Below are 23,466 nucleotides of genomic sequence, written 5' to 3'. Positions count from 1 at the left end.
AGCTACAGCCTTGCCTTTACCTACACATGAACATAAACTGTGAGTCGACAGACTCAGTAAGAAAAGCATAATAATAACATACATAATTCTAACTGCCGTGTCCAACACGATACTGAGTCCCGCTACTGCCATGTCCAACATGGTACTGAGCCACTACTGCCATGTCCAACATGGTACTGAGTTATGAACGTTCACAGGGACGGTACTATTGACAAGTATCCTCCTGATCGGTCGAACCGGTCATACTCCGGCTGCTGGTCATACTCCAGCCTGTACCGACGGGATAGGTCAATAGCACTGAACCACCAACCAAATGTCAGCCTGATCGGTCGAACCGGTCATACTCCGGCTGCTGGTCATACTCCAGCCTGTACCGACGTGACAGGGTTGGATGGTTCGAAGCCTATATACATAACTAATGTAATCTAGCAGGCTTCCTACATGCACGCTAAACATGTAATCTACATATGCATACTGTTATACTAATCTTACCTGGATTCCGATTTCAGGTGTGCCGGTCAACCTGACTGGAACTGAAGCTGAGCGGCGGATTACTGGCTCCTAAACCATAAAAATCACAACGCTATAAGTGACACGCTAAATCACTTCCCGGGGACTAAAACTTGGAACTAAAAGTTTCCCTATCGTTAAAACGCATGGCAATACCCCTAAAAACATAAAAACGAGGAAAACTAGGGTTCTGAAAAATTCCCCAACCGGCAGACCGGTTGCCCAACCGGAATTCCGGTTCTGGGAATTATTGAACCCTCATCCGGAATTCCGGATGCACAACCGGAATTCTGGTTCCTCGCAGGCAGCAAACCAAATTTTTCATAACTCGACCAACTCAACCCCAAATTGGTTCAAACTTTCCAGACCTGTTCTATACCTTCCCTAGAACATTTCTAAGGCCTCAAACTAACCCAGAAACCACAGAATCAAAAATCACCATTGGAGCTCAAGCTTTGAGTTCTAAACTCAAACTTGAGCAAATCCACCTAACAAGCAATCAAACCAACTTAATTCTACATAATCAAGCTCAAAATAACCTCTGGAAACTCAAGCAAACATCCTCAACATCACAGCAACAAAATAGAACCTTTTCTCTCAAAAATCACATATTTGCATAGGAAATTCAAAGCTTTAAACAACACCACTAGCATGCATTAAAACCTATATAATCCATCCATATAAAACCTAATTAAGCTACTGGAAACAACAATTAAACACAGCAACATACAGCTTTACAAACTAACATGCAACCTACCATTTTCACCTCAAAAACATCAAGAACAAAAAGAAGAGTTGAGAACCACTTACAAGTAACTATGGATCATAAAATCAACACAAAAAGGACTTGAATCACCAAGGAAAACTCCTCCTCCTTGCTGCTCAAAGAGGGCCGAAAAGAGAGAGGCTTGAGAGAGAGTGTTTGAAAGTTTTTTGTAAATTTTCTCTAAGTGTAATGTTTTGTAAAAATAAATAAGTGAATAAAGCCATTTACATATACTCATTTCAGCCAACAATTAATCAAATAAACACTTATTTTCCATTTCACAAAATCACAAAAGACAAAAATACTAATGGGACAAAAAGACCATTTTGCCCCTCCACCATAAAATCACATAAATCATACTAAAGGGGTATTTTTGGGACATTCTAAATTCCCGGCCATTCCCGACATTCCCAATGTCTAAAACCCGTCCCCAAACTACTAACATACTAAGTTGTGATTTCTACTGAGCCAAACGCCGAGTTCCAAAATACCGGACACCGGAAATGCAAAATATGCAAGATACTGAATAACATAAATAACAGTATAATAAATTATTTAAATAGCTATAAATAATCTCATAATTAATCACAATTAACTGATAATTTCCAAATTAACTAAGCGGACTTTACAACTATCCCCCCCTTAAAAGGATTTCGCCCCGAAATCTAACCTGAATAACTCTGGACATTGAGCTCGCATATCTGACTCAAGCTCCCAGGTGGCTTCTTCCACCTTACTGTTTCTCCAGAGAACCTTGACCAAAGCTATGGTCTTATTCCGAAGGACTTTATCCTTTCTATCCAGGATCTGCACTGGCTGTTCCTCATAGGTCATGTCTGGCTGAAGCTGAAGACTCTCATAACTGAGTATATGAGAGGGGTCTGAAACGTATTTTCTCAACATTGAGACATGGAATACGTTGTGCACTGCTGATAAGGCTGGAGGCAATGCTAACCGATATGCCACTTGACCTATCTTCTCGAGAATCTCGAAAGGTCCTGTAAATCTAGGGCATAACTTGCCTCTTTCTCAGAAACGTTTAATCCCCTTCATCGGAGATACTCGTAAAAACACATGTTCCCCTACTTGGAACTCAACTTCTCTGCGTTTCGGATCCGCGTAACTCTTCTGTCTGCTCTGTGAGGCAAGCATTCTAGCTTTTATCTTCTCTATTGCCTCATTGGTCCGCTGAACTGACTCTGGACCTAAGTATTTCCTCTCCCCTGTCTCATCCCAGTGGATAGGGGATCTGCATTTCCTACCGTACAACAGTTCATAGGGAGCCATCCCTATCGTACTCTGATAACTGTTGTTGTAAGAGAATTCTATCAACGGTAGATACTTACTCCATGAGCCTTCAAAGTCCATAACACAGGCTCTCAACATATCCTCCAATATCTGAATTGTCCTTTCGGACTGACCATCTGTCTGAGGATGGAATGTTGTACTGAATTTTAGCTTTGTACCCATTGCTCGTTGCAAACTTTGCCAAAATTTGGAGGTGAATTTCGGATCCCTGTCCGAAACTATAGACTTCGGTACCCCGTGAAGTCTTACTATCTCTCTGACGTACAGTTCTGCCAACTGATCCACTGAAAATGTTGTTCTGACCGGCAGAAAATGAGCAGATTTCGTAAATCGATCCACCACTACCCAGATGGAATCAAATAAACCCGTGGTCCTAGGTAACCCGACCACAAAATCCATCGTAATATCTTCCCATTTCCATTCTGGTAGGGTTAGAGGCTGCAACAACCTTGCTGGTCTCTGATGTTCAGCCTTAATCTGCTGACAAGTGAGGCATCTCGATACGAATTCTACCAAATTCTTCTTCATACCGTTCCACCAGAAGTACGGTTTTAAATCTTGGTACATCTTGGTGGTGCCGGGATGCAGAGAATATGGAGTAGAATGAGCCTCCTCAAAGATCTCATTTCTAAGTTCCACACTGTTCGGAACACAAACCCTGGCTTTATACAAAAGCATCCCACTGTCTGACACTGAAAAGTCCTTGGCTTGACCAGCCAATACCTCATCTCGGATCTTCATTAACTCCGGATCTATCATCTGAGCGACCTTTATTCTTTCCAACAGATCAGATTGCAGCGTTAGGTTGTGAAGCTGACCTACCACAAACTCAATGCTGGATCTAACCATATCCTCTGCTAGCTGAGGTGAGATCTGAACCATGCTAGCTACTTGCCCGGGACCCTTTCTGCTCAGGGCATCGGCCACTACATTGGCTTTTCCGGGATGATAGAGGATCTCGCAATCGTAATCCTTCACTAATTCCAACCAACGCCTTTGTCTCATGTTCAAATCTTTCTGAGTAAAGAAATACTTGAGACTTTTATGGTCGGTATAGATCTCACACTTCTCTCCATACAGGTAATGCCGCCAAATCTTCAGTGCAAAAACCACTGCGGCCAATTCTAAATCATGAGTCGGGTATCGCTGTTCATAATCCTTTAACTGACGGGAGGCATAAGCGATGACCCGATCGGCTTGCATCAATACACACCCCAAACCCTGTTTGGATGCGTCACAGTAGACTACGAACTTCTCCTTGTCCGAAGGCAAAGCTAGCACCGGAGCAGTAATCAACCTCTGCTTTAGCTCCTGAAAACTAGCTTCACATTTATCTGACCAGATAAACCGCTGATTCTTCTTTGTAAGCTCGGTTAGGGGCATTGAAATTTTGGAGAACCCCTCCACGAACCTACGGTAGTACCCAGCTAATCCCAAGAAGCTTCTGATCTCTGTCACTGTCTTCGGTCTCGGCCAATCCCTGACGGATTCAATCTTCCCGGAATCCACCTTGATCCCATCTTTACTCACAATGTGCCCTAGGAAGGACACCTGAGATAGCCAGAACTCGCATTTCTTGAACTTGGCATAAAGTCTATGTTCTCGAAGCCGTTGCAGTACCATCTGAAGATGTAACTCATGCTCCTCTTCTGATTGAGAGTACACGAGGATGTCGTCGATAAACACAATCACACAGATATCGAGGAAATCCTTGAATACTCTATTCATCAGGTCCATGAATGCTGCAGGAGCATTGGTTAGTCCGAATGACATAACCAGAAACTCGTAATGTCCATACCTAGTGCGGAAAGCCGTCTTTGGAATGTCCTCCTCTCGGATTCTCAACTGATGATAACCCGAACGGAGATCAATCTTAGAAAAGACCGTCTTCCCCTGAAGCTGATCGAACAAGTCATCGATCCTAGGTAATGGATATTTATTCTTCACCGTCAGCTTGTTCAACTCCCTGTAGTCGATGCACATCCTCATAGATCCATCCTTCTTCTTGACGAACAAAACCGGGGCTCCCCAGGGTGACACACTGGGCCGAATGAACCCTATGTCAAGCAACCCTTGGAGCTGAATCTTTAATTCCTTAAGTTCAGCTGGAGCCATCCTATACGGGGCTTTGGAAACCGGATCCACCCCTGGTGCCAAGTCAATCACAAAATCAATCTCCCGCTGAGGTGGTAACCCTGGAAGTTCTTGAGGAAAAACGTCTAAAAATTCCTGAACCACTCTGATGTCCTCTGGCCGAATGGTGTCTGGCCGAGTGGTGTCCACCACCACGGCCAGAAACCCTAAGCACCCGCCGTGCAACAATTCTCTCGCTGACATAGCCGAGATCACCGGGATCCGAGATCCCTGAACTGAACCCACAAATACAAACGGTTCTTCACTCTCCGGTTGGAAGACCACCATCTTCCTTTTACAGTCAATGCTCGCCGAATATTTAGATAGGAAATCCATTCCTAAAATAATATCAAATTCGACTAAGCTCATCTCTATCAGATCAGCGCTTAACTCTCTACCATCTATCCTGATCGGCATAGACCTAATCCACCTATTGGAGATAACCAATTCTCCGCCAGGTAACAGGGTTCCAAACCCTGATTCATATCTATCAAAGGGTCTACCCAATTTACTAAAGACTCTGGCCGCCACATAGGAATGTGTAGCCCCAGAATCAAACAGCACTGAATATAGTGAGTTGTTAATAGAAAGCTGACCTGTGACTACTGATGGGCTGGCATCTGCATCAGCCTGCGTGATAGCGAACACCCTGGCTGGAGTGGGTATCGCTGGAGCTCTCGGTGCCTCTGGTCGGAGCTGGGGACATTCCCTCTTGAAGTGTCCGGGCATGCCACAATGAAAGCATCCCTGACCTTTGCATTCGCCCCGATGGTGCCTCTTGCAGCTAGGGCACTCGGGATAGGAGAATCGGGTCTCAGTACTACCAGGACGACTCCCTCTGTTCTGGTTCCCCCGGAACCTCTTATTCTGACTCGAGCCACCGGAAGCAGTGGGTGCCCTCTTCCTCTGATCAATGGCCGAACCACTACTCCCCCTGCTATTGTAACACCCTAACTATCTTAGGCGTATTACGTGATTTTCAAACGTACTGTGCAGCTCGTTGCTAATCAACGAGGTTTATGGAAAAACGTGATTAATTAAAATTTTGCTTTTTAATTAAACTTATAAAACCATATTACAAAAGACTCGGGATCCCGATTATAAAAATATTTACAAAAAGTTTAACTGTTTATCTGTTACATCAAAATAAAGTCGTCTAACGACCAAATACAAAAACTCAGCCTTGCTGTCCCGAGGATCGTACGCTCCAGGCCTAACCACCCCGACATGTACAATCTCATAAGCTCGCTCACGGTCCATCAGCTATAGCCTTGCCTTTACCTACACATGAACATAAACTGTGAGTCGACAGACTCAGTAAGAAAAGCATAATAATATCATACATAATACTAACTGCCGTGTCCAACACGATACTGAGTCCCGCTACTGCCATGTCCAACATGGTACTGAGCCACTACTGCCATGTCCAACATGGTACTGAGTTCTGAACGTTCATAGGGACGGTACTATTGACACGTAACAACCTGATCGGTCGAACCGGTCATACTCCGGCTGCTGGTCATACTCCAGCCTGTACCGACGTGTTACTATATCCTCCTGATCGGTCGAACCGGTCAAACTCCGGCTGCTGGTCATACTCCTGCCTGTACCGACGGGATACGTCAATAGCACGGAACCACCAACCAAGTGTCAGCCTGATCGGTCAAACCGGTCATACTCCGGCTGCTGGTCATACTCCAGCCTGTACCGACGTGACAGGGTTGGATGGTTCGAAGCCAACATACAACTAATGTAATCTAATAGGCTTCCTACATGCACGCTAAACATGTAATCTACATATGCATACTGTTATACTAATCTTACCTGGATTCCGATTTCAGGTGTCTTAGCTGTTGTTGGGCCCGGGCGAAGCGGCGGATTACTGGCTCCTAAACCATAAAAATCACAACGCTATAAGTGACACGCTAAATCACTTCCCGGGGACTAAAACTAAGAACTAAAAGTTTCCCTATCGATAAAAAGCATGGCAATACCCCCTAAAACATAAAAACGAGGAAAACTAGGGTCCCTGAATTTTCCCCAACCGGTAGACCGGTTGCCCAACCAGAATTCCGGTTCTGGAAAATTCAGAACCCTCATCCGGAATTCCGGATGTGCAACCGGAATTCCGGTTCCTCGCAGGCAGCCAACTAAAATTTTCATAACTCGACCAATTCAACCCCAATTGGTACCAAACTTTCCAGACCTGCTCTAAACACCCCAAAGAACAAATCTAAGGCCTCAAAACCACCCAGAAAACACATACACAAAAATCACCATTAAAGACCAAGCTTTGAGTTCCAAAACTCAAACTTGGTTAAATCCACTAACATGCATCCAAACCTAGTTAATTCTACTCAAATAAGCTTGAAATAGCTTCTGAAAACACACAAGAACATCCAGCAACTTCACAGAAACAAAATGAACCATTTCACTCAAAAATTCATAACTTTTTCACATAAACATTTAACCAACTAGAACAAGGATTCAAGCATGCAATTCCATCACATTAAACCTACTGAATTCAACACTTTAATCACAGAAACAACAACAATAATATCCAGCAGCAACAACACCAAAACACCATGCATGCATCACCATTTTTCATCATTTTTTTCAAGAAATTACAACAAGAAAGGTTAGAGACTTTACCAAGGATTAGAAGAACACTTAGATAGGATGAAACTAGCTTGAAAATTGAAAGAAAACCAGTCCTTGAACCCCAAGCCTTCAGCCGAAAAAGAGAGAGAGAAAAGAGAGTGTTTGGAAAATTCAATTTTTCTTTTCTAAGTGTTTTTATAGAAATGAAAGAAATAAACATAAATATCCACTTATCATATTTCATTTCAGCCAAGCAAACATTAAATAAATAATTATTTTTCATTTCATAAAGTCACAAAAGACAAAATACTAATGGGGCAAAAAGACCCTTTTGCCCCTCCACCTTAAAACCACACAAATCATACTAAAGGGGTATTTTTGGAAAATCTAAATTCCCGGCCATTCCCGACATTCCCAATGTCTAAAACCCGTCCCCAAACTACTAACATACTAAGTTGTGATTTCTACTGAGCCAAACGCCGAGTTCCAAAATACCGGGCACCGGAAATGCAAAATATAAAAACTACTGATAACATAATCATGCATTTCTGAATTCCATAAATAATAGTAATAAATTATTTAAATAGCTATAAATAATTTCATAATTAACATAAACAACTGCTAATTTCCAAATTAACTAAGCGGGCTTTACAGCTATAGCCTGGTGCAGGAGGGGTAGGAGCTCCGCCACTCACCGGAGTACTGGCTGATTCTGACATACACCCAACTGCGCCCTCAGCTCGCAGTGGCTTCTCCACCATCTGAGCATAGGTGGTGCTGTCGTCGGTGGTGATCATCAGATCATGCCTGATCTTGGGATTCAACCCGTCCAGATACTTCTCCTTCTTGCTGAAGTCGGTCGGCACAATTCCCGAGGCTAACCTCGCCAACCGATCAAACTGAGTAGTATACTCAGTGACACTCATGTTCTCCCGCTGGGTCAGGTGAACGAACTCTTTCCTCTTGGCGCTTCTGACCGCCTCATTGTAATACTTTGCATTAAAGAGTTCCTGGAACCTTTCCCAGGTCATGGTGGTGACGTCATGGATCTGAGACACCATGTCCCACCATACCAGGGCGTCCTCCTGGAACTGAAATGTGGCGCACACCACTCTGTCGTTACCGGTGACACCCATGAAATTCAGAATTTTGGTAATCACCGTCAGCCATTGCTCGGCTTTCATTACATCCGGACCTCCCAGGAATATCGGAGGTGCTTGCTTCCGGAACCGCTCATACAATGGTTCCAATCTATGGGCCGCCACCACTATCTCGGCCTGGGCAGCAGGGGCAGGTGCCACTGGAACTATGGGCACAGGAACTGCAGGAGCACCCTGCTGTCTCAACCTCTGAATCTCGAGGTCTTGTTCTTCGATCCGGGCTTGCATCTCCGCAAACCGTAACTCCCAGTTCGGGGCTCCCTGATCGGCTGGGGGAGCCTGGGCAGCCTGTGGCGGGTTCTCATCAACCCGGCCACGAGCCCTGCCTCGGGGACCTCTGCCTCGGCCCCTAGCAGGTGGGGGAAACTGAGCTCCCTGTCCTTGATTCGACCCCACAGAGTTGCCCTGACTCCTGGTAGTCCGCCTGGCGTCCATCTGATTAGAACCGCCTGCGAAACCAAGAGTTGGCATGTCAGGTCGTATTCAAGGCGAGCTTACTAATGCCGCTTAATTTGGAAATTAAAAACGAAACATGCGCCTATTCTACTATCAGGCTACTAACATGCTTCCTAACAGGCTTTTCTTTTTTTTCATAACTGAATAAAATAAACTACTAAAGCAATAAAGGCTTACTGAACCGTGAACCGAGCTAACTGCTGATGAGGATTGTACATGTCGTGACGATCTTCAGAAGACAACCTGGCGGCTCTGATACCAAATTGTAACACCCTAACTAACTTAGGCGTATTACGTGATTTTTAAACGTACTGTGCAGCTCGTTGCTAATCAACGAGGTTTATGGAAAAACGTGAGCCACTACTGCCATGTCCAACATGGTACTGAGTTATGAACGTTCACAGGGACGGTACTATTGACAAGTATCCTCCTGATCGGTCGAACCGGTCATACTCCGGCTGCTGGTCATACTCCAGCCTGTACCGACGGGATAGGTCAATAGCACTGAACCACCAACCAAAGGTCAGCCTGATCGGTCGAACCGGTCATACTCCGGCTGCTGGTCATACTCCAGCCTGTACCTACGTGACAGGGTTGGATGGTTCGAAGCCTATATACATAACTAATGTAATCTAGCAGGCTTCCTACATGCACGCTAAACATGTAATCTACATATGCATACTGTTATACTAATCTTACCTGGATTACGATTTCAGGTGTGCCGGTCAACCTGACTGGAACTGAAGCTGAGCGGCGGATTACTGGCTCCTAAACCATAAAAATCACAACGCTATAAGTGACACGCTAAATCACTTCCCGGGGACTAAAACTTGGAACTAAAAGTTTCCCTATCGATAAAACGCATGGCAATACCCCTAAAAACATAAAAACAAGGAAAACTAGGGTTCTGAAAAATTCCCCAACCGGCAGACCGGTTGCCCAACCTGAATTCCGGTTCTGGGAATTATTGAACCCTCATCGGGAATTCCGGATGCACAACCGGAATTCCGGTTCCTCGCAGGCAGCAAACCAAATTTTTCATAACTCGACCAACTCAACCCCAAATTGGTTCAAACTTTCCAGACCTGTTCTATACCTTCCCTAGAACATTTCTAAGGCCTCAAACTAACCCAGAAACCACAGAATCAAAAATCACCATTGGAGCTCAAGCTTTGAGTTCTAAACTCAAACTTGAGCAAATCCACCTAACAAGCAATCAAACCAACTTAATTCTACATAATCAAGCTCAAAATAACCTCTGGAAACTCAAGCAAACATCCTCAACATCACAGCAACAAAATAGAACCTTTTCTCTCAAAAATCACATATTTGCATAGGAAATTCAAAGCTTTAAACAACACCACTAGCATGCATTAAAACCTATATAATCCATCCATATAAAACCTAATTAAGCTACTGGAAACAACAATTAAACACAGCAACATACAGCTTTACAAACTAACATGCAACCTACCCTTTTCACCTCAAAAACATCAACAACAAAAAGAAGAGTTGAGAACCACTTACAAGTAACTATGGATCATAAAATCAACACAAAAAGGACTTGAATCACCAAGGAAAACTCCTCCTCCTTGCTGCTCAAAGAGGGCCGAAAAGAGAGAGGCTTGAGAGAGAGTGTTTGAAAGTTTTTTGTAAATTTTCTCTAAGTGTAATGTTTTGTAAAAATAAATAAGTGAATAAAGCCATTTACATACACTCATTTCAGCCAACAGTTAATCAAATAAACACTTATTTTCCATTTCACAAAATCACAAAAGACAAAAATACTAATGGGGCAAAAAGACCATTTTGCCCCTCCACCATAAAATCACATAAATCATACTAAAGGGGTATTTTTGGGACATTCTAAATTCCCGGTCATTCCCGACATTCCCAATGTCTAAAACCCGTCCCCAAACTACTAACATACTAAGTTGTGATTTCTACTGAGCCAAACGCCGAGTTCCAAAATACCGGACACCGAAAATGCAAAATATGCAAGATACTGAATAACATAAATAACAGTATAATAAATTATTTAAATAACTATAAATAATCTCATAATTAATCACAATTAATTGATAATTTCCAAATTAACTAAGCGGGCTTTACAAGTCATGCTATTATACATTGTTATTACTTGCAATGTTGAAAATTATTGAATTTGACACACATTAAAGATTAAATTTTGCATACATCTTGGAGACTATGCAAAAATTACATTCATATATTCTTTGAAATATCATAAAAGAAATTGCTGAATAATTTATTATATTTTTATGGATGAACAAGTAATAAATTTTTAAGAAATTTATAATAATGTTCTACTTGTTCAACGTCATCCCATGAAGTGAATGTAATGATTTTAAATAATCGATGACATTATTTACTACTCAAATATTTTCAGAAGAAAGTGGAAACAACCAAAAGATGAGATACCACACACAATCAAAGTGCATAAAATCTATATATCATGTGTGGAATTGAATAATAGTGGTCGCGTACCTGTAGTACAGACACAATTATAGTCAAGATAAAAGTATAATTGATTATTTAATAGAATGTGAATTGTACAAATTTATTGTACATTTAGAAAATTTAAATATCATTCCCTGAAGAGAATGAATAGACATGAAATTTTATTTCAAATAATATAGATTTCACATATATTGGTAATGCTAGAAGCAAATTAATATATACATATTTTATTATTTCTTGAAATCAATAGTTTTAAACTATTGTTGGTAGATGATATGTAGATATGTAGTTACTATTTAATTCAGTTTGCATATTTCCAAAAGTGAATATATAACTTACTAATATTTGTTAGGGATCTAATATAATCAAAGTGAGAAAGAATCACAAAATAATTATTTGAAAAACTTCCTAAAGAAGTCTTACATACAATTGTTACATGGAGTACTAAAATATAATTGTATGTACCTAGATGTATAATTTTTATCTAGTTATGAAAGTAATAAGAAATAACTTATTATATGTATTGGTTGTACATTTAAATATATAATATATCAAGTTATGATAATTAGACTGATGAATAGTCTATTAATAAATTAGACGACTTGTTAAAAAGATACCAGGAAAAATGAATGATATATTATGGTTATATCTATTTGACCATTACAATAACATGATGAAGTTGTCATGTATCTTCTAAATTATACACATCATTGAATTGATGATAGTGATTTCTGAAGAAATATAAAGTTTGATAAACATAATAGTAACTCCTAAAGAGTGTATATGTTTTGGAGAATAATATAATTATATTATTCGTGTATATAAAAATGAAACTCGTTATGAGTACTTATATGTTGTAGTGTGATTTTACATTACCTTGTGAAAGTTTCATTGAAATAGAAATTATAGTGAACCTGAAGTTTATGAATTGAGTTATTTTGACATGATCAATCATATGCAATAAATTGTCAAAGGATTTGACTAAATTTTGTTGAAGTGAGGCTCAAAAGAAGAATGTGCATATATTTGCACATAGAAAATATTTAAATTATATTTCTTTAACAATCTTGAGCCATTGTTAGATTTTAATTGCATAGTTTCTTATCGATGTGATAAAATTATATGATCATGTATTTACAAAATGTGTAAATTTATGTATTTCTAATTATACACGTATGACTCATTCTTAGAAATGAATTAAGTTCATTAGTATTGAACTTGAAACTAAAGTTTATTGAACCTGAAGTTCAATGTCATATAGTATATATTAGTTTAAATAAATATTGATTTATTGTGATATATTGAAATCCCTACAGGTGTATTAATATTATTAAATATCACAATTTTTAAAAATTCTCTCGATCAGGGGGAGAGAAGAAGTTGGGATCGATGATAATTTTTGAAAAATGATCTTTGCACAAAGTATATAAGAACGATATAGTTCAAAATGATATATACTAACTACAAATCAATATTATTTAAAGTTGAGATAGAATAAGTTGAAAATGCCTGAAGCGTAAATGAACAATGTAAAAATTATTAATAAATGTTCATTTGATTTATCCTGAAGTTGTTAAATTTAGAGGTACTCATGGGATACCTTAATGTTATAAAGTATTGATTATTTGAAAATGATAACCATAATGGAAACGATACTCTAGAAGAGACTCCCAAAAGAAGTTAGACATAAAACATTTGATTATAATTGAATCCCTGAAGCGGTTCTATATAGGTACCTATAAATGGTAAACATATTTGAAAAATATGTAATTTAAAGAGATCTCTATAAGTTATGTCAATATAGGAGGAAATTATCATATAATGAAATTTTTGTCGACAATAGATGTTGAATGTTTGCATATGCAATAAACTAACATGAGATAGCAAGGATCATGGTATTAGATTTGTTGATAATTATCTACACACATTTTGATTTTTGGCCAAAATATTATGATGCAGTCCAGGCAAATTTACTCACATAAAGTGAAGTAAGACCTGTAGGGTGTGCAAATAAATATTTTTAATGAGAAATTTGCATATATGTATTTGTACATAATGAATTGTTGTACAAAGTTTGCATAGACATGAGATTGATTGAAGTAAGGCTTAAATATTGAGAAAATATAATCATGATTTGATTATAGCCTGAAATATATTTTATGAGAATTTATAAGCGTCACATAAATGTTGCAACAGAAGTTATTTATTTGGAGCTCCTAATATAGTGAGAATTTGAAATAAGCCTTATCTAAAAATTCTACAAGAATTTAATACATGTCTTAAGTGATATAAATTCTAAGTCGCGCGCACTATATGACAAAGATCTTTGTATGAAATAAATTATACGTATGAAATAAAGACATGTAAGTAAATTATTGTTTAAAAAATATGTATGGTTGTCTATGCAGTATAAATACATAAATTATACGTTGTGATAGACTCTTGAAGAGTTTTTGATTAATTGAAGAACAAACTTTTATTTATTTTCTATTTCGAGAAATATTAATGTATAAAGTTTGTTCATTAGTATTGAAGTCTTGAAGTACTTCATATGTATCAAGAATTATAGATATATGATCATTTGATATGGAAATTAAGATCATACAACAAGATGGAATAAATATATGGTCTTGGAGTACCATCATTGTCACAAATGAAAATTTATAGTACCATTAATGTGTTATGTTCATATCTACTTGAAATTTTAAATTTTCGTATGAACAAAGTTGTGTACACACATGAATGATACAATTAGTTAGATAAAGATTAATGTTTCACGAACCCCTCATCTATAATTTAGAAGTCCATACATACTTTGGAAGAGTTATAGAAAATATATGATCAAAGATTATATATGGTGATATTTTAAAAGTGATAACAATAATCTTATGAGATCTATTATAACCAAAAGAATTATGGATCATATGTGCATGAGAGGGAGACATATTTATGTTGCACTCTTTTTCCCTTAGTTCAGGTTTTGTCCCACTAGGTTTTCCTTAGAAAGTTTTTAACGAAGCAACTTGCAAATAATTATGAATATAAAATATATATTGTACTCTTTTTCCCTAGCTAAGATTTTGTCCCACTGGGTTTTTCTGGCAAGATTTTTAACGAGGCAACTATAAATCATGTTAACATACTTGCATTTTATTAAGCAAGTAGAGAATGTGTGTGAGTGAGATCATTGACATAGCATATTCGGGAAACATATGGAATTGCACTCAATAAAGAAGTATCAACCCAAGCAATTCTCTATGGATAATACTGCTTGCATCGCTCAACTAAAAGGATGCTACATTGAAGGAGATAGAGTTAGAACATATTTCACCAAATTCTTCTTTATACGCTTCAAGAAAAGGCATATTGGTGTTCAACATATTCAATCAAGTGTCAATCTTCCAAACTTATTCACAAAGTTATTACTAACATCAATATTTGAGAACACGGCAGACAAGATTGAAATTCGCCGATTAGAAGATCTCCACAAATACCTAAATGAGGGGGAGTTAGTTTACACTATACTCTTTTTCTTTTGATTAAGTTTTCAACAAGATTTTTAATAAGACAGTTATTATGGACATCCAAGGGGAGTGTTATAAATATTAATAATTATGTGGATGTGTAAATCTTTTATTTATTACCATTAATTGTAATCAACATTCCTCTTTTTCTTGGTTTCTTGATATTTGACTCTTGTATTTGTATAAATAGGGGTTCACCCCATTGGAATAAACAATTGAGAAATTCTCATTCACTTTCTCTTTCTCTCTTCATCTTCTTCTTTCTTCTCATCTACTTTATACAATTTTATATTATTTTATAACAGATATATGATAATAGTTAATATTTGAATTGCATTAGATTATTTATTAAATTTTTAATAATATTTTTTTAAAAAATATTTATTTATAAATTAATTAACTATAATTTATTTTCTCTTTCCTCCCTTCTTTTTCCCCTGATTATCTGTTTGATTTTTTTTTTTAAGCTTAAACCATGAGTTTATGAGTTTTTAGTTTCTGTATCAATAAATAAAAGATTCTTAGGTGTCCATACAGAAAATGAGATACTTTACCATAAATAATTTTCAAATTAGTAAAAAGTCACAAGAATTATTTAAAAAAAAATGTGAGCATCAATGAAAATCATGTTTAAGGTTCACTGTTCTCTTTTTATATTTATGATCGAACAACAGTCCATTTTAAGCATAAATACATATATTACGATTACTCAAAATAATAAACCAACAAAAATATTTAAGATCAATATTGTCATGCAATAAACCAACAAAAAATTAAAAAAATTTAGTCCACTCAGTGGTATCATTAAGAACCTCCTAAGGGATAGAAACCAAACTAATATCACCATAAGCATTAGAATACAAAGACCATTGATTTAGCTATATTATGGACCAAAACATAATTAAAGTTGCAAAGCTGCAATAATAATACCACCAACAATGGCCTAGGTTTAATGTTCTTCTTATCGGGTAAAAAGTGACATAAGTACCTATAAAGTTTTAAATTTGTAAGAGGCATAAACTCAATAATTTTTTCTAGTGGCATAAGTACCCAATATTTATAAACTTTAATTTTCTTACAGTTTCATCAGTACAAACTATGTTATAGTCTTAAACAGGACACATATAAGACCTAAATTATAGATTATTTGGTCTGGACAAAAAATATGTAGTATCAGTTACTTCTAAATCTTTTTTTAATAAATTTAAACCGGAGCCTGTACTGACGAAAATAGAGAAAAATTATAGTTTTACAAACATTGGGTACTTATGCCACTAAAAAAATCATTGGGTTTATGCCACCTACAAACTCAAAACTTTGGGTATTTATGTCGCTATTTACCCTTCTTATGATCAAGTGCACAATCTATATCTATATATTACAAACAAAATAAAAGCAACAACTTTTTAATCTGGACCCTTAGATTTATTTTAATCAATTGTCAAAAATTAATAAAAAAAAATTGTGTTTAATGAATAAATCCCAATAGTAAGTTTTTCCTTTTTGTAGGCACTTTATTATTTTAATAATTAAAACTTTTTATTGGATACATATACGTATATATATTTTTTCTTTTGAAACAAAGATTGCAATTTTCATTAAAGCAAATCAGTTAACAAAATAGCTTCCAAACCAGAAGGGACAGACCCCCTACTGAAAATACGATCAGGACATGAACGAGAAGAACGAGCCAACCAATTAGCCGCTTGGTTCCCAGATTGTTTAACAAACTGAACTGAAACATGAAAAATTAAAAAGGACCGTATAAGATTAATACAATCCGAAATAATAAGACCAAGAGGAGAAAGAACGTGACTCTTGCTATTAATGGCACTAACCAACAGAGGACAGTCCGACTCCATAACCACTATTGTAGGACAAAACTCTTCAACAGAGCCTCCTTCTTCCCATTTTGATTTAACCCAACTCAACGCCTCCTTCATCGACAATGCTTCGGCAACAATGGGGTCGACATCTCCCTGAAGTTTGACGGCAGCAGCAGCAAAGCACAAGCCAACATGATTTCTACCAATCCACCCCAAGCCATGACTCTTCTCCCTTGAAAAAAGAGCACCATCACAATTAACCTCCAGCTCTCCCATAGACGGTTTAATCCAATGCTCAACACCAGCCGTAGGCTGACTAGAAGAAGATGAAACACCTCCATTTTTAATCTGAGAAAACTTCTAAAGTTCAAGGTATGTAATTGCAGATGAAACAACTTTTTCCACATATGTAGCTTTATTGTTCCAAAGTAAATCATTGCGGGCTCCCCAAACACCCCAAAGAATCATTGCCAACTTATCTATTTTCTCAGCTAGATGATTGTTACAGAAATCCTCAAACCAGACACCAAAATCCTCATTGCCATCATTAATATGCATACCCAATAATCCATGCTCCAAACAAGCTTTTGTAAAAGAGTAACCAACCATGATGTGAAAGATGGTTTCGATCCCTCCCTTACACAAAGAACAAATGCTGTAAACATGAACCCGCTTAGACTGAAGAGAGACAAGAGTTGGAACACAATTAGAGAGAGCCCTCCAAAGAAAATTCTTGACTTTTGGAGGAATTTTCAAATACCAGAACTTTCTCCAAAAACTAGAATTATCATGCATATTCCATCTTCCATTACGCACTTGTAAAGCACGATAGGCACTCTTTACTAAATAACCACCAAAAGTTTCAAATGCCCAATACCATGTATCCAATTTCGGCAATGCAGGCAGGGGTATTTTCTAAATGAGTTCCACATATCTGGGTTCAAATAAGTCCTCTAAAAGCTCCTCATCCCAGCACATTCGATTAATCTGAAAAAGATTGGAGACATTACAGTCCTTAAGAGCCTCATGAGAAGAAACCACATAGGGATTGTCCTTGGAAGGGAGCAACGGCTGGTTAAGAACAGGTATCGAAGTTCTAGAACCCACTCGCCATCTAGCACCCAATTTAACCACATCATGAGCTTCAGTTATGCTTCTCCAAGCATAGCTCGGGTTAGCTCCCAGCTCAGCATCAAGAAACGAACCTTGGGGATAATATCTATCTTAAAAAACACGAGCCACAAGTGAAGACGTATTGGTTAACAGACGCCAACCTTGATTGCCCATCATAGATAAGTTAAAATCCCTCAAGTTACGAAAACCCAAACCACCTTTATGTTTATGCAAACACAACTTATCCCAACTTTTCCAATGGATTCCACCACCTTGAGAGGCCTTAGAATGCCACCAAAATCTTCCCATTAGGTGATCAATGTCCTTACAAATTTCAAGGGGTATCAAAAAGACACTCATGGTATAAGAAGGTAAAGATGTTGGAAATTTATTTTACCAGGATCTTAGATCTACTCACAAGTATGTTGTTTAAACACCCTAAATATGAACTTTCTAAAAACGATAAATTAAACACATATAAAGTTAAGAAAACCTTACATTGCTGCAGCGGAATTAATATCTCCTTCCACTCAGATCTCTAACCCTTGAATCCTTTCTTTAGCAGAGTATAATCAAGATCTGAGCCCGAATGTCCTTCTTCTTCAAGTTTGATCCTTCACAGTCTTCCAATCTATGATTGAGTTACTGCTTGCTGTGTGTGGGCACTCACTCTTTCACTAGGGTCACGAAATTGATGAAGGAGAAAAGAGAAAGAAGATTTCGGGCAGTATAGAAAGTGGGGAAGGCTCAGTTTTTCTGAAGAGAGAAATTTCTGTCAGATTACTAATGAAAGCATGTTTTGTGACTGAGCCATCACTTTCTATTTATAGGCAACTACTAGGTTTAGGTTAGGAATTATTTGGCATTAAAATAATGAAAATATTAATTTGAAAACCTATTTAAGTGGTCGGCCATGGTGTAGTATTGGGCCTCACTTGATTTTGCAGTTTTATCAAATTTTATCTCTATTTTCTCAAAAACGTCAATTTTCCAATTCTAACCTTTTAAATGCCAAAACTAATTATTTAATAACTAAAATAGATTATTAAATAATATTGTCATTTAATTTAATTATTAATTAGACATATAAAGTCCATTAATAAATAAATAAACCTAGAAACTCTTTTCTTTACAATTTCACCCCTGCTTAGTGAAAATTCATAAAATTAGACATAGTCTAACTTTAGAATTATAATTGATCAATCACGAATCAATTAATGAGTCTTACAAGCAGAATGTTCTCAACTAGAATGGGGACCATGGATCTATATGCTGAGCTTCCAATAAGTGAACCAAATTTACCAAGTAAATTCCTACTTATTAATTCTTCGTTGAATCCACTCTTAGAACTTAGAATTGCACTCTCAGACTTATATAGAGCATATTGTATGTTCCACGATATCAATATACTATCTCATTTAACCATTGTTATAATCTTATTGTGATTTAAAGATCCTCTATATAGATGATTTACATCGAGATGGGATTTCTTTACCGTTCTCACCCCTCAATGTATTTTGCCCCTTAAAACACTTAGCTACCTGTAAATGGTGTTTAGTGATCTAATAATTAGTCAGTTAAACAAGAGCTCATCCATTTACTTCTATTTGCTAAGCTCGAAGGGAATCATCACTTGACTTCTATACACCAGTAGAAGCTATAGATTCCATATTTATGTTCAGCACTCCCACTCAATCATACTATCATGTTCCCAAAATATACGTATCACCCTGACCCAAAAGTAGGCTTAACTAATAAATCAAAGAACATAAATAGCACTCCTGAGTTGAGCCCAAGCATATCAGGATTTAGATTCTTTTAATCATAAGATTAACTACTGATATTGACTTGGAAAGATATGTATAACGGTAAGTTTGTAATATCTTAACTTAGTTGCAATATCGGTCCAGTCCAATGTATACTCCATACATTCGAAACTAGTATACTTTACTAATGTCCTGGAAAGAACATAACACTTACTCCAAGTGTAAGTACACATCATCGCTGATTATCACATTAGTGTAAATCCAATAACACTGATGAAACAGGGACCAAAACTTTTGATTCATATGATCACAATCACATTCCACTGTGTTGACAATACTGTAATTGTGAATAAACATATGATCTGGATTTAACTGATTTTGTATGTATGAATGTAATAAACATATTAAATCATTAGCATGTAAATTTCATGCAAAAGTCAATCACTTCAAATTTCTTATATTGATAACTAATCAGATTGTAAAGAGTTTTATTTAGGGCATAAAACCCAACAAACTCCCACTTGCACTAATATAAAACAAACTGTGCAAATAGGTCAATCTGATGTCTTGATCTTCAGATCAAGTGTAGTATATTTGAATCCACCCAAACTTCTGGAAACTAGTTCATAAATACACTTATGAAACATCCTTTACTATATGCTTTACTCATCAAGGGATACTGAAATCTTTTACTGTATTAAAAGTACATCTGAATTAACAGAAGACATATCTCTCATATTTTAAAATATGTAATTGAGATAATACAGTGTAGACTTTTCTTCAGTGATATAACTTTCTTGGATTTCGAATACACAAAGTTATAATTCTTCTCTGGTAGAGCTTGAATTATTATTCAATAATTCCTCCACCCCCAAAGTAAGCACCATCTCATAGAATTTCGAAATTAGATGGTGAGATACAAAGACAACTGATACACAGTTCCTTAATATCTAACATATAGATCACTTTCATAAATCCTTCTTGAATATCTTCTAATGTTCCCTATTTGATTACATCTCAGATAGCTCCCACTCAATAGCAGATGTCTGGTTAAATAATACTTTTAACCTCTGATTGTTTAGAGAGTTACCTAGTTGTGACTTTTGTATTAGTCTAAAACTTTAAGTTAAGACTAAGTCATCAACATAGCAGACTAGTATTTTGAAGTGAAAAATACATGCCAGAGATAAAGTAATCAAAATTAAGATACCATCAAATTTTATGAGGATTAAGAATTCTTGGTTCAAGTCATTCGAATGGACTGAACTAGAGTTATTTATCTTATTCTCATAATTCTGATAAGCTATACCTATCCATGTGAATGGTTAGATTTGCTTTTCAGTAGTGTTCTTAAGTACCTATCACAATTATCAACCTAATGAAGATGGGTATAGAACTTTAAAATTCTCCCACTCAATTAAGGTAGTGTGAAACTTTAACAAAGAACTTTCAAAGGTATCATACTTTTACTTACAACAGTAAAATCGAAATGGAACATACAATCAAGATCAAGAATTTATATTGACAATAGCTGACTCATTATATTACTTCCATGTTTAAACAAGATATGTGTTTCATAGGGAATTGTGGAATGGACTCCTCCACCCCTAAGAATATACATATAGGGTACTATGGATAACCTCCACCCCTAAGTATATAGAGATTATGATCCACCACTAAAGGTTGTAAAGATCATGATTCTCTTAGTGTGATAGAGTTTATGTGGAGTTGAATACTATCCAGAGTTCATTAGATATAAAAGATCGTTGAACTGCATAGTTTTCTTAACTTTTCTCCACCCCTATCAGATCATAAGATCCTTTTATTAAATAAATTCTTAATAATTGTATGAGAATTAACAATTATTGATAAACATAGAAATAATTTCTAGTGTATATTTAATATAACTCTATGAAGAGTTGAAAATATTATAGAATTTGCATCAATAATAAAAACACTTACACATACAAACATACAAATATAATGTGGTAATAATTAATGAAGATAAATTAAATGAAGCTCAATCTCATAAATTGCAATAGTAAATTTCGAAAATTAGAAACTTTATTAAAAAAAATGTATTGCAACAATATGAGAGAAACAGGGATAAATATCCCTGACTAAAATTTGAAATCCAAATTGTCTTTAAACTAAAACAATTAATTCAAAAAATTGAAGAGCTTCATCTTCATCTGGACGATTTCACCCTTGGTCCAGCTTTCTGATCCAACTCAATTGAGTTCAAGTAGCTTGGCCTATAAGAAGAAGAGAACAAATAAACAAAGTTAGTCCAGAATCATAATTTCAATTGGATAATAATTCACTAAACTTTTAAAGTTTATAAATGGAAATACCTTGTTTCTTTTCAAGAAGTTTAGGACACTGAGGTTTCCAATGACCTTTCTCATTGCAGTAGAAACACTTTCCTTTAAGTGTTGCATCACCAGAAGGAGCAGCCTTTTTATTTTTCATGGCTTTTGTTCGCTTCTTGGTGTTGTTCCACTTCCTCTTCGATTTGGGCTTTGAAGCAGAGGCAACATTTGCTTCAGGTTTCATCGTCCCATTACCATTCCCAGGATTATGAGGTTTACTCCCTTTCTTCTTGGGTCCTCCAATCAAATTTTCATAAGTTTGAAGGTCATTGACTAATTCATGAAAGTCAATTTCCTTCTTATTCATGTCATAATTTGATGTGTATGGTAGAAATGCTGGAGTCAGGCTATTCAAGATAAGACTTACTTGAGTAGCACTGTCCATTTCAGCACCATGATCCTGGGCTTCTTGGAAATAACTTGACATGAGGAGCACATGGTCACGCACGTTTTGATGAGGTTCCATCCGTGCATTAATGTACTTCTTAGTCGCGTCAAAGCGTGACTGAAGTGATGCCTTACCGAATAGTTCATTTAACTTCGTCATAATTTCAGCAGCCTTCTCGGTTTTAGAAAACTGAGTTTTGAGGGTGTCAACCATGCTAGAAAGCATAAAGTATAGAGCTTTGTCATTTGCTTTCTGCCAACGCTCATACTTTTCTTTCACAGCTTTGGATGCATTATCCCCAGGCACTTCAGGTGACGGCTCAGTTAAAACAAACAAGGCACTTTCTCCTATGAGAGCAATATTAATGTTCTCATTCCACTTATTAAAATTAGATCCATTCAGCTTGTTTTCAGTCAACAGTGATAACATGGGATTCATTTTGACAAAACAGGATACTACAAAATAATAGAAATCAACAAATAGAAATTAATAATGGTTTAACACAAAATCAATTCAGAAATTATAAGCACATAGCAAGTAGGAATGATATGAGAAAATACTTAAAAAATTCAATCCTAAATAATTTCCAAGGTTTTCAACAAACTGATATCAGTGTCCCGTTTAGGCGAGAGTCAAAGGTACCATCCATTGAATAGAGTTGTCAGCTCATCTAAAATGTTAAACATTCTAGCAACCTTTTATTCGATCAAGATTGGAATCCAGCGTTGTCCCGTTTAGGCGAGAGTCAAGGCTATTCTATCTTATGAGCTTCTACCATTGTTTCGCAATTTACAAGTCAAATATGGTCACCACCATTAGGGTGATCTATACCATATAAAACACTTACAAACCACTTATCATGCGAGATTAAACGGTGCGAAATTGCTAATGAACGTTCCTCCATTAGGGAGGATTACTCACTAAAACAAACGCGGTGTAAAACCCACAATGGAGATCGAATATCTTAATAATAATAAAGCTCCTTCTTTAAAATGTATTTTCTTTATTATTCTAATAAATAAATTCTCATTAAATTCGAAATTAAGAATTGAAATTCAAAAATAA

The 23,466-nt window shown here is 36.7% G+C and overlaps 1 protein-coding gene across 1 annotated transcript; it reads right to left on the bottom strand.

The window, feature by feature from the left end:
- Positions 1-17,122: 17,122 nt before the first annotated feature.
- Positions 17,123-17,557, bottom strand: LOC133036804 (uncharacterized). Its single transcript, XM_061113550.1, has one exon. The coding sequence runs from the start codon at positions 17,555-17,557 to the stop codon at positions 17,123-17,125; it is 435 nt and encodes a 144-aa protein (XP_060969533.1).
- Positions 17,558-23,466: the final 5,909 nt, after the last annotated feature.

This window comes from Cannabis sativa, chromosome 4, assembly GCF_029168945.1.
Source record: "Cannabis sativa cultivar Pink pepper isolate KNU-18-1 chromosome 4, ASM2916894v1, whole genome shotgun sequence".
NCBI lineage: Eukaryota > Viridiplantae > Streptophyta > Magnoliopsida > Rosales > Cannabaceae > Cannabis > Cannabis sativa.
This window is presented reverse-complemented; position numbering and strand designations above follow the sequence as displayed.